We start from the raw sequence: 15,529 nt of genomic DNA on the forward strand, positions 1-15,529 counted from the left end.
ATCGTATCGTATCGTGAGGTGCCTTGAGGTTCCCACTCCTAATCACAATTACTTAATTTTTAAGCTGTCATTAACTCGATTAAAAATTTTAATCGTTCGACAGCCCTAAATGTAACCCTTACTTTTCGAGACTGTGGTCACAAAGTTAATATGAAAAATTTGAAACTGTTCAGTGTTGCAACTGTTCAGTTTTGCACATCAGATACTTTTTTAAACAAAAAGTCTGAGTCAATTATTATAGTATTTATTCCTATTTTGTTTTTCAAAATATCTACATTTCAGAATATTGCATTTTCTATTTTGAGCAGAATTCTAGCTTTGTATAGGCTAATGTTCCTATTGTTGAAAGCACAAAAGTGTGTAATAAACAACTACCGCATTTATATCTTGCATTTTGTTTTCTTAATGTACCGAAAATGAACCGAACCGTGACCTCAAAACTGAGGGACGTACCGAAGCGAGATTTTTGTGTACTATTACACCCCTAGTGGAAAGTAATAAAAATAGGAAGATTTTCACCTGAGGAACTTTTTAATGCAATACTTAAGTGTCAACAGGATATAGCTGAGAGTGAAGGCAAACGTCTGGAAGGAAGTTATGAGAGAAATATTGTGGCATGATCCATTACTTTCCTGTTTGAGAACAATCACTCTAAACCGCATGTGAGGGCCAAGCTGCTGTCCTCCCACTTAAGTGAGCTTCCTGCCAAGTATCTGACAATCCTCATATTAAATGATTTCAAAACAGGGATGGTCTCTATGTAGGTTATCAAGTTTCTTGTCAAGCTTGACCCTCGCATTTCATGTTTTAATGTCCAGTATGCGGTAAGTCTTTAAGACTTTATTACCTAGTATATGAGCCAAGGTTTGTTATCATACAACTGACGAAGATGACTAACGCTTTTTGACTTGTGACACACTTCCTGTAGGCAGAGCAGACAGGAGCGTCCATCCTGGATAAACACTGAAAAGATATATTGAAAAAAGTGTGACAAAATGCCAATATGTAGTTTCCACAGCTCAATTTCCTCAATGAGATCAATTGGTATTGGCTAGGTGGGTGAATAAATGAAGAAAAAGGGGTAAATTTGTGGTTCCTGAATAGCATGTTTTCCCCATGCGTGTTTTTGGAATATGAAAGGTCAGAGTACCTGAAAAAAAGCTGCAAATAATTACTTATTTTGTAATTACTCTATCGTGCAACATTCCAGTCGACTGTCAAGTCATAAAATCTCACTATAAAAAATGCATTTCAGGTTGAACAACACAAGTTCAAATCAAGGCAACTCACGATCGTTGCAACATTTGTTTGCTACGGTGAAATAATGCGATGGTGACGTCAGCACGTATTAATTTAACCTAATTTTTTACTTTGCCATTCCAAAATCATAGTTTGAATGAATAGTATGTGGCATTATTTCATTTCAATTTACCTATGCTGCACAAAACACTGATTTCCAATAATTCTGCCAAGCAACAATGCATCAAGAACACACAAAAAGTTAATTTTCTTGATTTATTGTTACTGACTACTGACTGGCGATTTAACCCTTTCATACACGAATTAGATTTTTTTTTTTTTATAACCCTTATGGGGCACTTATTTAGCTCATTGGCTGCCATTCACGGCGCTAATCCATTTTGGTGAACCAACATTCGTTCATTCTTCCCAGTCAAAATGGATTAGAAGTCTCGCCGTGAATGGCACTGAAATACAGTGATCCCTCGTTTTGCGGTTAATGGAGACCAGAACCCACTGCGATAAGTGAAAAACCGCGAAGTAGCACACCCCTCGGCCATTTGCTTTTTTTTTTTTTTATGTGTGTTCAATGTATTTATTCAGATTTAGCATTCAAAAGAGATACTGTATACCGTATTGGCCCGAATATAAAACGGGCCTGATTATAAGACGACCCCCTCTTTTTCAAGACTCAAGTTTGAAAAAAGACTTTTTGGACACCAAATTATTTTTTATACAGTAAATAATTACAGTCCATTAGAAACAAATGATTATAACAATATATTTGAGAAAAAGCATGTTATTTTGCCTCATTCAAATCTTAATATCTGAGCATTTAAATACGTAAACTAAAGTGCAATCACATTCGTAAATGAATGGCTTCTGGTTTTTGAAATGTAAATAAACCAATCTAGTGTGATAAAACAACAAAATTGCAATAATTGTATTAACCATCAAAGTGAAGTCTAGTTGTAACTGTAGTCTTGAAACAAATCTGAATAAGGAAAAACATTACCATAAAATAATGCAAACTGGTTAAACTGGAGAGTAGCTGAGATCTGACATGACAGAACATCGTTTAAATGATATCTGGCGCTATCACCTTGAATATAAGACGACCCCCAATTTTTCAGTCTTATTTCAATGCAAAAACACCGTCAATACGGTATAGTAGAAAAATGTAAAAAAAAAAAAAATTTTTTTAAGTAAATATACAGTATATTTTAATAATTTTTTAAGCATTTCAATTGTAATAATTATAAAAAGTTTAAACATGTTACTGTCCCACTGAATTATTTTTAAACATGAATAAAATAGTAGAAAAATGCTTGGCTTGATTAAATGCTTGACTTAGTCTACCCAAATCCGCTCGAGCTGCTCACTAACACACAATGAGTTGCCACAGCAACTGTTTAATAAGTTAAATGATGATTGACGAATGCGGTGCTTTGAAAGTTTGTGATTTTGGGAAGATCTAACACATTCCTATGTCAATCATTGTAAACTTTAATAAGCAAGTCCAGTGCATGTGCACTGCCTGAATAAACAAAGAGCAGGGAGAGGGAGGGAGGCAGCGAGCTAGCAAGTGAAAGTGAGACTACGCAATCGGCTCCGGAAAGCTCAGTTAATTTTTTTTTTTTTTACTTCACGCCATTACTCCTGTGTATTTGTTTTATATTCATTCTCATTTCATTCATTTATTTTTATTAACCTTGCAACTTATAAATGTATTTAAAATGATAAAAAATAAAAAATTCAATAAAAATGCAAAAAAATAATTAATGTGTATATACATAATTAATTGTGAATAACTTTTTGTTTAAATGACCAAAAAAAAATCACTTGCCGTAAAAAGAGTTAAAGGTCTTTACTGTCAAAAAAATAATGAACAAAAATTGTCACTTGTTGTATAAAGGGTTAAGGAAGGGTTTTAATGTTCAACTTTTGAATAGGTGTCTCCTTAAATGACCACTGTTCCCAAAACCATTAACTATTGTAAGCTAATGACCTATCTTTCTGGTTGGTTTAGGCTGTCTATGATACCAGTGTCTCTGAGTGCCTCTCCTATGTGTCCAGTGTTATGTTATCATAGTTATCTACTGAGCTAAGAATAACATGCTCTGCACCTGTCATCTCTTCACTGCAGCATAGAAAAAGAATGTCTGCAGAGCTGGGAGACCGAACGCAAAGAGGAAATGATACACCAATCAAAACAAACTTTTGCAAACGGTGGATTAAAAGCAAATGTAATTTTGATTGTCAGTAACATATTAACCTCTTCCTCACCACTTAGGCATGTGTGGGATAGTGCTTTACATTATTTGAGACCCACCCTTTATCCGTAATAGTTAACTCTTTATTTCACACGTGGGGGCGAGGCGAAGAGTTTTGCAGTGGACAGTCGATAGAGCATCCCTTTCTTTGTCAAACAACAAGAAAATTATGACTTCTATCCAAGGGAGTAGGTTTGGTCTCAATATTGGTAGGGACAATATTCAGCATAATCTGCATGTACACGTTTTACTTGGGACGGGACATTAATAAAACCAAACATTGTTGAACGGGGGTCAGGGCTACTTTCCTCACCAATATGAACCTAATTAATGCAAAATAAATCTGGATTGACTTATACTAACATTCACACAGCAAATTTATAACAATCTGATAATTTTCACAGAAATAAATAAAAATGGAGCCTTCCTTCGGGTAAAACACTTTTTGTCCACAAGCACAGCCAAACTCAACAAAAAATGATAGCTCCTTTGGGCTGATTTAAGACCACATAAATAAAATCAAAACTGGGGAGAAGGGGGTAAACCTTGGTTCACTACATTTCTTATAGTTTAATTAACGTTAACAGTAGAAAACCTACAGGAGGATACTTCTTTCAAAATAGTTTCTTCCTCGAGTTTGAGAAATTATTAACAGATTAATGTTATGCTAAATGATGCAGGTCGGACTTCAGTAGCAAAATTAATGGTGTGTTCCCCACCTCCACAACATTGACGTCTCTTTACATTACTTACAGTGGCTGCTGCTGGCGAAAAAAGAAATTGTAATAGCCCTCCTCTTCAAATGAATTTGTCGGGGCTGTGTGAGTGAGTGTGTGTGTCTGTGTACTTTGGAAGGGTCAAATCATCAGACAATCAAACGTGCGTTTTGGGGGGGGGCACATTCAGAAAGTGAAAAGGGAGAAATGTAAGTCTGAACAATGAAAATAATTCATTATTCACTTAATAATTGTAGGGTCAATTCTATCCTTACAACATATGGGAAGACAAGCTGAATTGCATTTACTGTATAACTGAACTCATTACATAATGCAAATAAGGTTGCTTAAAAGTAGGATGGGAAAATTTGAACATCCTTAAAAGTTTGTCGTGTTATGTCCCTACCGTCCCTATGCAAACCTACACCCTTGCTTCTATCCCGTTTCTGCAATAACTGAAGGGCATGTGGCACGTTGGAACATATTGTAGGTGTAACTTTTAGGGTGGAATTTGTATGAATAAGCAACAGCCCACAAAACACGTCAATCCACTCAATTAAAACCATGACAGCACATCAAAATTAACTCATTGGATGCCACTGATGGTGATAAATGAACCAGATGTGCTCTAAAAATGAACTGTTTTTACAATGACTGCCAATTACCTACTGTTCGGCTTTAAAGTCAATTAATAAATCACCTCATCAGCTAACATTGACAGAGCTAGACGTCCAATCCAATGAATTTTAAAGGGAAACTAAATGCAAGATAATTTTATATAATAATCTGTTTTACGTGCTATCTTTGTCAAAACCCGCCAATCTGACTGATATTGCAGTTACTTAATAACACATAAACAGATAAATTTTTATTATTTACCACAAGGAACCACCATTTGGTCCAGAATGGCTTCATGCTATCTACCAAAAGTAAACATATTAGCCCATTTTGGGTTCAAACCGTCATGTTATCAACCTATAGTTATAATTATGCAAATCACCACAGTTGTTTTATTCAGAGGACCATTTCACCTCTGAAACCTGACTGAAAAGCTAACCCTGTTATGGGCATGTCACTTGAAACAAAGAAGCTATCCTGTCTTGTTGGGTGGCTGAATGGGAGTCACGGAAGTGTTCCAGTCAAGTGTCCAGTAACAGAAGCAGAAAATGGTAACGAGGGCGTTGCGATACCGCAGGCGGTATTCCACAAAAGACAGACATGCCAGCCGTCAGCCCTAAGCCGGGACGGAAAGTGGCATCTCTCAAATGTTTTCCACATCCGACAGCTGAAGGTCATTATCCACAGCAAAGGTCGGAGGAAAACATGGACGGATGGCTGCGGCCCAAAGGTTAAACACATTTCTGGCTTGAGCAACATCAGTGGTCATGTGGCACATGTATTCATAATTGAATGAATAATTGGATGAGTCAAATGTGACTGGATCATGAAAGAGGGGACAAGATTTCCTATGTTGACTATGTGAATGAAGTTTTTTCTCCACTCCAGCTTTAGAAAATTATAAAAAATCTTTATAAATCTGAGCGGTCTCGGGTGAATTTAACACATTTTGATGCACAAACTTTTTCAGACTTTTTTTTTTTTAATCAAAAATGTGCAAAATTTACCATATTAACGTACCGTAAGGCGAGGGTTATGTATTCGGTTACAGTACGTATGTCCCATATGGCTGTAAGTTGTTTCAGCTAATACATGTTTGTGTATGCATTTGTAATTAAGTTAACAGCTGCAGTTAGTGGAGTTGCGTGTCAGCGATTTGCTACGAGAGTTGTAAACATGTTAGCATTCTTTTGTTAGGCAAATTAGGCTAACTTAATCCACCAAATTTACATATTGATCAAACTCGATGGCCGTTTGAAAACCAATTGTTTTGTGTTAAGTGTTTTATTGTTAAAATGCATGTCGTTTTGAACATAAGTGTACATGTGTGTTTACAAATTGTCAAAAAAATGAATTAAAAAGCACAATTGCCTTGTTTGCTGTCTGTAAACCTGAAACCTTTATGTTTAAAATAAAGTAAAAAATAAGATACTGTGAGGTACAATAAGGTGCTGTTTATGCGACTGAAAAAGTGGGTGAAAAACTACAGACAAAATGGCGGACGAGATTCCGGCGTCGTAAAGTCGAAATCGCGGAAGTCGAGTACGTCGTAACCTGGGGACTACCTCTATTCTGTACTTCTTGTGTGTTCAAGATAATTCAGGAATGAATAAAGGGATTATTATCCAACTTTCAGTGTATGTTTGTAATATTAAAAAAAAAAAGGGGGGGGGGGGTTGGCTGGCAGGGTTTTGCTGCCTTTCTAGTTTTCATATTTATTTTGCTTGTAGGAATCCAAGTAGCAAATGTATATAAATTCTTTTTATATAATAAGTTTTTTTCTCATGTAAATTTGCAAATTACCTGGGAATTGGGTATACTTAAAGTAGCATGCGACTGATAGCATTTTATATTTGCAATTCTTTATTTCATATGAGTTTTGTCCATATTTGTAAATTGTATTTACGTAGTTTTTATTTTGCTATGCATGAGAAACAAATTTCTTTTTTCCAGTGAATACTGCACGATATGATTTGTTCAAATAGTTTTAAATCTATTATTTAAAGGAAAATGAACATTATGCATGCTAACAAACGTATACTGTGTAAAACTCAAAAATTTCAATCATTTTCCATTCAAATTTGGTTCATATCAAATAAGTGCTAATTATGTACAAGACTGCACTTTTTCAGCCCCCCTACACTATACGAAACGATTTTTGTGGGTAGTAATTATGATCCATGTGCATTGTATAAATTATACTAAACGTATTTAGTTAAGCAAGAGAACTGTATTACATTAGTTAAAATTAACTCTCTTTACCCAATGTTAATCAGTATAACCTTCAACTTGAACAAACATGATAATATCTACCCAAAAATATTAGGTGTGTGCTCAAAGTTGCGCATGCGCCAATGCGTCTACTTTGAAACAGAAAGGAGGACCGTTTCATTTGGCGAGACACTCCAACTTGGATGGAATCGTACAGAAACAGGTGATTTTTAACTTACTGTTTCATCATGCACTTATCATGCATTAACAAGCCTGGTATGCTGCATGTACTATGAGGGAAAAAAATGCATGTAATTTATGTTGGGCAGACATTTGTTAAATGTTAAATTTAATGAGCAAATTGTCAATAAAAACAGTTGACAATCAAATGTTTCTTGTGTACAATTACTTCAGGGTAAAAAAAACCCCCACCTAATTTACAATAGTAATAATTAAGTTGATATTCAAATTAATATTTATTAAAAAACATTCCGTAAACTATACAATACACTACAACCATGAGTTAATAATACTCAATTTTAATTGGTATTAAGTGATATAATCTGTTTCAAAAGGTTAAGTAAATCTCACCCACATTATTTGAGTATTATTGTTAACGCTTTTAGGTAATATTTACAAAGTAAAATTGGCTAAACTTTACACTATCAAACTGAGTGTAAATTATTACCTCAATTTTATTGAGCAAATTCTAGAGGTTTTTTACAGTGTACCAACTTTATGCAAAGATGCGCATTTTTAAAAACAGCAAAGCAAGGTTGTGGTTGAGTAAGAGGTCGCTAAAGTGTTTTCCGTGGAGGCGTAGCTGTATGAGAATCTGCTGATGGGAGGATCTCCGCTTGAAACTCAGGAATGAGCAAGAGGTCAACACGGAGTTCCCTCAATCAGGCTGCAGTTAGTAAACACATTCCTCATGCAGCAGGAAAGGCTCCTAAACTGATCATAGATGTGTGTTCAGGATGACCTTTCCGACATTGCGTGAATCCCCTTTTATATTTACCATTTGCTCATCAATTCTTCCATATCATATCAAAATTTCCACTGTGGTCTCACGTGCAGACTGCTTGAAGACCGACCGCATTTTTCTTGGCTGTGGTTAACACACAATTGGCCTTGCTTACTGTGGTCAGGAGCGGCACAGTGAGGGAAATGTCATCAAATACACGGCTGTTTTTACAACGCATCGATGGATTCTGGAGTTCTCAGTAAAACCAATGTTTTGTATCATGTATATAGCCAACAGCCAAAGCATAAGTCCCATGGAAAACGAGATCCATTAAAAATGGTTCTTCTAGTTAACAAGGGTCGGCAACCCAAAATGTTGAAAGAGCCATATTGGACCAAAAAACAAATATGTCTGGAGCTGCAAAAAAAATATAAGCCTTATATACCAGTAAGCCTTACAATGAAGGCAACACATGCTATATGTATCTTTATTAGCTATATTAGTTTCTTATCAAAATAACTAAGTTGGCTACAAATACATAATGAACCTTTGTGATGAAATGTTTATTTTCCCTGCGGTGGATCAAATAGAAAATGAAGCACCACGTGACTACTCTGTTGTATGATGCTGCCTCAAGTTTAACTTCATTACAATACAAAGTGTCATGTTTGACCTTCTACAGACAATATATTGAAACACAAAATACATTTCCCTTCGCCATCTTTTTCCATTTTCAAACATTTTTGAAAAAGCTCCAGGGAGCCAGTAGGGCAGCACTAAAGAGCCGCATGCGGCTCTAGCGCCGCGGGCTCCTGACCCTGTTCCGGTATCTTTTCAATACAAAAATCCTTCACTTTTGCTAATAAATCAGCATGTTAGTGAGGTCAAACAACCACCAAATTTGTCACAGAAACTGAGAACATACTGAGGAATAATTTACTTTTCCAGCCATGAAATAATTACTTTAATACATTTCAATACACTTTTAAAAGTCATTCTGAAACAGTGTCATTAAACCTCCTGCACAACCAAGCGGTCTTGATGATTTATATCCAAACCTTAACCATTAGTTATTTCCATTAATTTGACCATCACTCGCATAGTTTTTAAAGTTATCCAGTTTGTCATGATTGGATTCCTTCCAGTCACTGCCTTCAGACCCATTAATGTCGCACAAGAATGTGGACACCAGTTTAGTCCACTGATGCGTTTGAAGCACTATCCTAATTTCAGGCTGACATCTGCTTCTTCCTTGGTCAAAAGAGCCATAAAATCTTAATTTGTGTTTTTTTTTTTTTTAAATCTTGAGAACCCATGGCCGTGACAAAAGGAAAAGAGAAAAACATAACAGAGACCTAACAAGAGTATTCTACGAAATCCTAAATTTTTAGAGAACAGTAATGGAGTTTAGTTTTGACAGGTATGACATCAAACCAATTTGACAACTGATTACATAACAGGATATGAAACCTTCTCACACCGCAACTCTCCAGTGGAACGGTCTGTGGCAGCTGTGGACTCACTCATTAAACTTCCTGTCACGTATCATCAATCAGACCTGCGTTAACAAGCACCGTGCTTGGCCATCGAAAGGCTACTTCTGCATTACTTGACGCATGATTTGCGACTGCAATACAGAAGGGATCCAGGCAAAACTTTCATGTTTCATTTCAGATGCTTTCACTGGTTGACAGATGAGGATGGCTTATTGAGTATAGGCCTATATAAATCCCAGTTTCTCTCCAGTTAGTCCAGTGTTTTTGGGTGTAACGTTCAACGGGTCAAAGTGAACATTTGGACTACAGATACAACGTTGAGAGGGGTTTCCTGTCCCTCCCAGTCGGTCTGTCAAGAGTGAAGATTTCTGTCAATGCTAAATAGACTCTCAGGTTCCTCACATGGGATTTCACACTGGGAAGTTTCTCATTCGTTGCTAGTCGAGTTAAGTGGGCCTGCCCAAGTCTCATTCAGCACAAGGATCCTCCACCCTGGGGTGGAGTTCGTTCAGACTAGACAGCTCATCAAATCTAGACATGTTTCGCTTTGCCCTTAAGACCTGCCGTCACCGAAATACAGGCAGCATTCTCAGGTTTAACACAGGACAGCAACACACACACTTCCATTAAAAACCCAAATAGTGATCAGAAAATCCTTCTAAATCTGTTACCGCAAATTTGAATGAATACAAAAATGGCTTCAAATTCATTAAAATAGAGCCCAACTTCCAGCTGCAGGACTGTGTGGACTGAATGCTTCAAATCAACACCCTGCTCAAGTGTGTGTCTGTGGCCAAGTGTATCCAACATGCACAGCTAAAGCTAACTGTATTTACTCAAAAGTAAACGAAAAAGACTTTCCTTGATGTGTTTGTTGCCTGTTACGTGGACAGACATATGACACAAAACAAAGTGACACTGCACTTGAGAGCTTGCTAGTGTTTTAACTCATGAGCTAGCATACGTAATAAAAAGGCCGTACAACCTTTAGAACTGCAAGGCTCCCAGTTTGAACAAGGAGGGCTGGCAGTATTAGCAAATCAAAAGTATTGTATAACTATCATCATCAATGGCAGCCAATAAGTTAAAACGATAGAAAACACCTTTATTAAGTGCATCCCACCAGAAAGATTGTTTAACAAAGTGAAAAAACACATAATCTAATTTTTCTGATGTCTAATAAGTGGAGAAAGCTTAAATAATAGTCAATATTTCCCAAAAGTAGGTAAAATAGCTCTTTTCAGACATTTTTAGAAACCAGTACTGTTTTAGCCAATCAAATGCAAGTATTTTAGATTATCCCGCCTACTCGTCACTCATTGACTACACAATGTGCTACTTGCACCTATTGGAGAAAGAAAGCTTTAATGGACCCAGGAGGTAAGCGTGCTTCGTCTGAGTGAGTCTCAGACAGAGAAAGACTGCGACAGATTAAACAGGTACAGAAACTATAATGAGTGCGCGCCTATTTTCTTAGTTACTTTTGACCTATTTCAAGTGTTCGTGTGCTGTACATGCATGGCGTGACTGACATGATGACTGCACTTGTAAGCGATGTCATTTTTGGGTTTAAACTAGGGGTGTCAAACGATTAAAATTTTTAATCGAGTTAATTACAGCTTAAAAATTAATTAATCGTAATTAATCACAATTAATCGCAATTCAAACCATCTATAAAATATGCCATATTTTTCAGTAAATTATTGTTGGAATGGAAAGATGAGACAAAAGATGGATATACATTCAACATACAGTACATAAGTACTGTATTTGTTTATTATAACAATAAATCAACAAGATGGCATTACCATTATTAACATTCTGTTAAAGCGATCCATGGATAGAAAGACCTGTAGTTCTTAAAAGATAAATGTTAGTACAAGTTATAGAAATTTTATATTGAAACCTCTCTTAATGTTTTCATTTTAATAAAATTTGTAAAATTTTCAATTGAAAAATAAACTAGTAGCCTGCCATTGTTGATGCCAATAATTACTTACACAATGCTCATGGGTGCTGAAGCCTATAAAATCAGTTGCACCCAAGCGCCAGCAGAGGGCGACAAAACTCCGAAAACCACAACAAGTACACATTTCACTGTGCTGTCATTTTAATGTTTGAGCAGGGCATGTGTGTTAATTGGGTCAAATATTTTAACGTGATTAATTTAAAAAATTAATTACTGCCCGTTAACGCGATAATTTTGAGAGCCCTAGTTTAAACATTATTTTCTCCATTATCAGAGGTCTAAGAAAAGCACGATTAGCATAATGTGGTGACCCTTTATTCTGAGTTCATAATTCACCAATGGAACTAATGTGGGGTCTGTTGTGTTCTGGGGGAGAATTCTTTGTCGCGCGCCTTTCCGGTGTAGGCGCACTATCCTATTCCCCTCACTATCCACTCGCGGGGGCCTGCGATTGTCAGTGACGTTCCTTATTCTCGCTATATGATTATAAAACTTTAACATTTGTTAATAATACGCTCTGTGTGTAGTATCATCCATCGCTTTTCCTTTTTAAATGGACACTTTTAAGCGAACGCAAGAAGTAACAACGGGAACATTTTTAAACAGGCATTTCACGGGAGAGCATTTCGACTCTTCGGCCAATCATATAGCGAGAGCGAGTGGATAGTGAGGGGAAGAGGATAGTGAACCTACACGGGCAAGGAGACTAGCGATACAAGAGACACGAGCAGCCGAACACAGCAACGCAAACCAACTCAGTGAGCAAGAAGACTCACTGACATCATCCTCTACAATACTTAAATACTTTGTGTGACCATAACATGAAGGTCATTGCTAGGTGTTTTCTATTGCTTTAAGTAAGGTAACCATCCATCCATTATCTTCCGTTTAATCTGGGGTTGGGTCGGGGGGGGCAGCAGCTTTAGCAGGGAAGCCCAGACTTCCCTCTCCCTAGCCACTTCAACCGGCTCCTCCGGCGGGATCCCAAGGCGTTCCCAAGCTAGCCGAGAGACATAGTCTCTCCAGCGTGTTCTGCGTCGTCCCTGGGGCTTCCCGCCAGTGGGACATGCCCGGAACACTTCTCCATGGAGGTGTCCAGGAGGCATCCGAACCAGATGCCTGAGCCAAATGACCGAAGTTCTCACCCTATCTCTAAGGGAGAGCCCAGACACCCTGTGGAGGAAACTCCTTTCGGCCGCTTGTATCCGGGATATTGTTCTTTCAGTCACAAATTTAATAAGTTAATTGACAAGAATGTGTTTCCACACACTTGCCCTCTCACACACAGCAACCCTCACAGTCTGACTTAAAATTACCCACATACATACGCTGATACACCAAACGTCCCACACACACTTACATATACTGTATATTTTCTCACACTCACTCACAAACACATGCTTACGCTAACAGAATAAATCTACAGATACATTTTCACTCACACACACAGTCGCTGCACACAAAGGTTACTCACACATGATATCATTGATTCTCAGTCACTTGCTTAACTCATTCACTGCCATTGACAACTACCAACATTCAAGAGGGAGGACAGGAAAGAATAGGGTATGACTGAGTATGGTGTGTGCAACTTTTTAACTTTTTATTGGTTGCCATTGACGGCGATAGACGTCCAATCCATTTTGACTGGGTGGGGCTAGCAGATAACACTCTCACACATACATTTTCACCATCACGCAGAGTCGCTGTACACACACCTAAGACGTTCACACAAGCGATGATTCACTGTCAGACACTTTCTTAAAGGGAACCTCGGACTTAAAGACTTGTAGGCTCTAATAAGCCACAATTTTACTAAAATATGTTATTACAAACACATAAAATATTGCAATTGATTTAAAAATCTATAATATCTAGTACATGTTTTGACCTACAGTGGGCGCCATGTTTTATGGACGCTCGGGGTGATGACGTAGATTGTCACTGTCACTCGACGAATACTACCAGGGTATTGCAATTCCTTCTACGTGGTGGGACGTCAAACACATGCACTCATCTGTTAAAAGCGGCGAGTACTTACTATTTGTGTTTTTACTGAGTCTTTTATAACCTTTTCATTGCCTCTAAATACTTTTGGATGTGTTTTTCTCTCATACTTTTAAGCATAGTGTTTTCTTCTGTTAGCTTTAAAGCAGATTTTTGATCTGTTGACTACATTAGTCACGTCGCATATTTAATCCAATCTTATTTGATATCACTATGTTTAAGTATTTTCTTAAGGCATCTTTAGTATATTCTGTCTGTGTGAATCTGGGTGTCAAATTCGCCTCTTGTAGGACGTTTCGCCGCTGTAACTGGCAGAACAGGTTTTTTTTCTTACTCTCGTCACGTCTCATCCCGTCTTTCCTGTTCATTTTTCTTTTGCTGCTCGTTTTGTGAAATATCCACAGCGCTGTCATGCTCATTAATGTTCCTCTCTGGTTCAAATTGAAAGGGTTGAATAGATGACATGTTTATGTCGCTAGAGTCATACCCCGGAAGGTCACCACTCTGCGATGTCAACAACAATGGCAACAGTTAAACTAATTTTATAAACTGTATAAAAACGAAAACATCAAGAGGGGTTCCAGTATCAAACTATTTCAACTCATAATAACGTTTATCGTTTAAGAACTACAAGTCTTTCTACCCGTGGATCCCTTTAACTCATTTACTGCCTTTTAGAGCAGTCGACATCCAAGAGGGAAGACAGGAAAGAGTAGAGTATGACTGGGCATGGTGTGTGACTTTTTAACACATTAGCGGTCATTGACGGTGATAAACATCAAGTCCATTTTGACTGACGGGGTGGCAGTGATTATTCGATTATTAGTGAATGAGTTAAGCAAACTAACTGTCACATATAGCAGCAGTAATGTCAAGATCTGAATCCCCCCTCTGGACTCACCTTCCTAATTCCTGCCCAATGTCATAGAAATCCTCCACAGCCTGCTGCTTGAAAAGCGCCATTCCAGGTGTCCTCATTGATATGGATGATCTCCTTCACGCCGTTTGCACCACTAAATCCACTTTCCTGAACACACACACATACACAAAGGATTGACTGCTGTTGGTCTCTCACAGTGCATGTCACAGCTTGCTGCAAGAAACATTCCATCCTAGAGTTGGACCTACTTTCACTAAATTTTGAGAATAAATTCTGCTGAATTGTCTCTCGCCTTGTTCACACACTGCCAGCATGTGCAGTGTAATAGTGCTCAGGCCGGGACTGGGGAATGTAGCAGGATTATAAAGAATAAAAGCAGCTTTGGGATAATTAGGGCAAGTTAGGCAAAGAGTTCTGCTCCTGTGGGGAAATGTTTGCTTTGGAAATACTGTGCAGACGCGTGCTGTTAGTATGAGAGTACAGTTAGTTAAGATGTTAAAACTACCTTGAGTGAGATGCAGAGGTTGCTTGGTTGTCCTCAATGGAAAAGTGTCCTCACTCAGCCTCTTGTATTGTCTTGTGTCACGTCATGGTAACATCATCACACTTTTATGTGGCATCTAGTCCCTCCCACTGAGGCCTCCTCTTGTGAAAGGCGTGCTACCAATAACTTGAACATGACTGTTGTTTCCTCAAAACAGTGAAGCCAGAATATTTTTTTAAAAATATTTTTATTAATGAACTTGCCTTTCGAACAGAATGACAAACTATGACGTACCTTTCACATAGTAAGAATGATAGAAAATGTAACATTGAAGTGCCCTATAATGTAGAGTGTGCAATAGGCTGCTGAAAAAAAGAGCAATATAAAATGGAAAATAATGACATATCAGCATGTAGCCAAGTAAAGTGACAGGTGTTCCAAAAACATGCAGATAAGCCAAGTTGGATTTTGAATGGTGTGAAAATATCAGAATTTGAAGTCTAGCATACTGTCAAACGATAGTTTTCATTCACATTTGTTTCTTTGAAAGCTAAAAAATTAAAAAGTTTGAAATGTCACTTAAATTAAGTCTCAGATTTTCTGGACCATGCTTAACTTTGAGACAAAATAACACAACATAGAAGGCAGAAAACAAACTCAGCAATGCCATCT

At 37.5% G+C, this 15,529-nt stretch overlaps 1 protein-coding gene across 2 annotated transcripts in view; it reads right to left on the bottom strand.

Annotated features, from left to right (window-relative positions):
- Nucleotides 1-14,995, bottom strand: part of dapk2b (death-associated protein kinase 2b) — a 39,960-nt gene extending 24,965 nt beyond the window's left edge. For both annotated transcript variants that reach the window (XM_057836135.1, XM_057836133.1), the window contains exons 1-2: nucleotides 14,879-14,995; nucleotides 14,395-14,520 (exon numbers count right to left, since the gene is read on the bottom strand). In XM_057836135.1, the coding sequence (XP_057692118.1) occupies nucleotides 14,395-14,471 (77 nt within the window). In that variant the 5' untranslated portion in view covers nucleotides 14,472-14,520; nucleotides 14,879-14,995. The remainder of the gene's footprint in view (nucleotides 1-14,394; nucleotides 14,521-14,878) is intronic.
- Nucleotides 14,996-15,529: the final 534 nt, after the last annotated feature.

This window comes from Corythoichthys intestinalis, chromosome 5 (assembly GCF_030265065.1).
Source record: "Corythoichthys intestinalis isolate RoL2023-P3 chromosome 5, ASM3026506v1, whole genome shotgun sequence".
Taxonomy (NCBI): Eukaryota; Metazoa; Chordata; class Actinopteri; order Syngnathiformes; family Syngnathidae; genus Corythoichthys; species Corythoichthys intestinalis.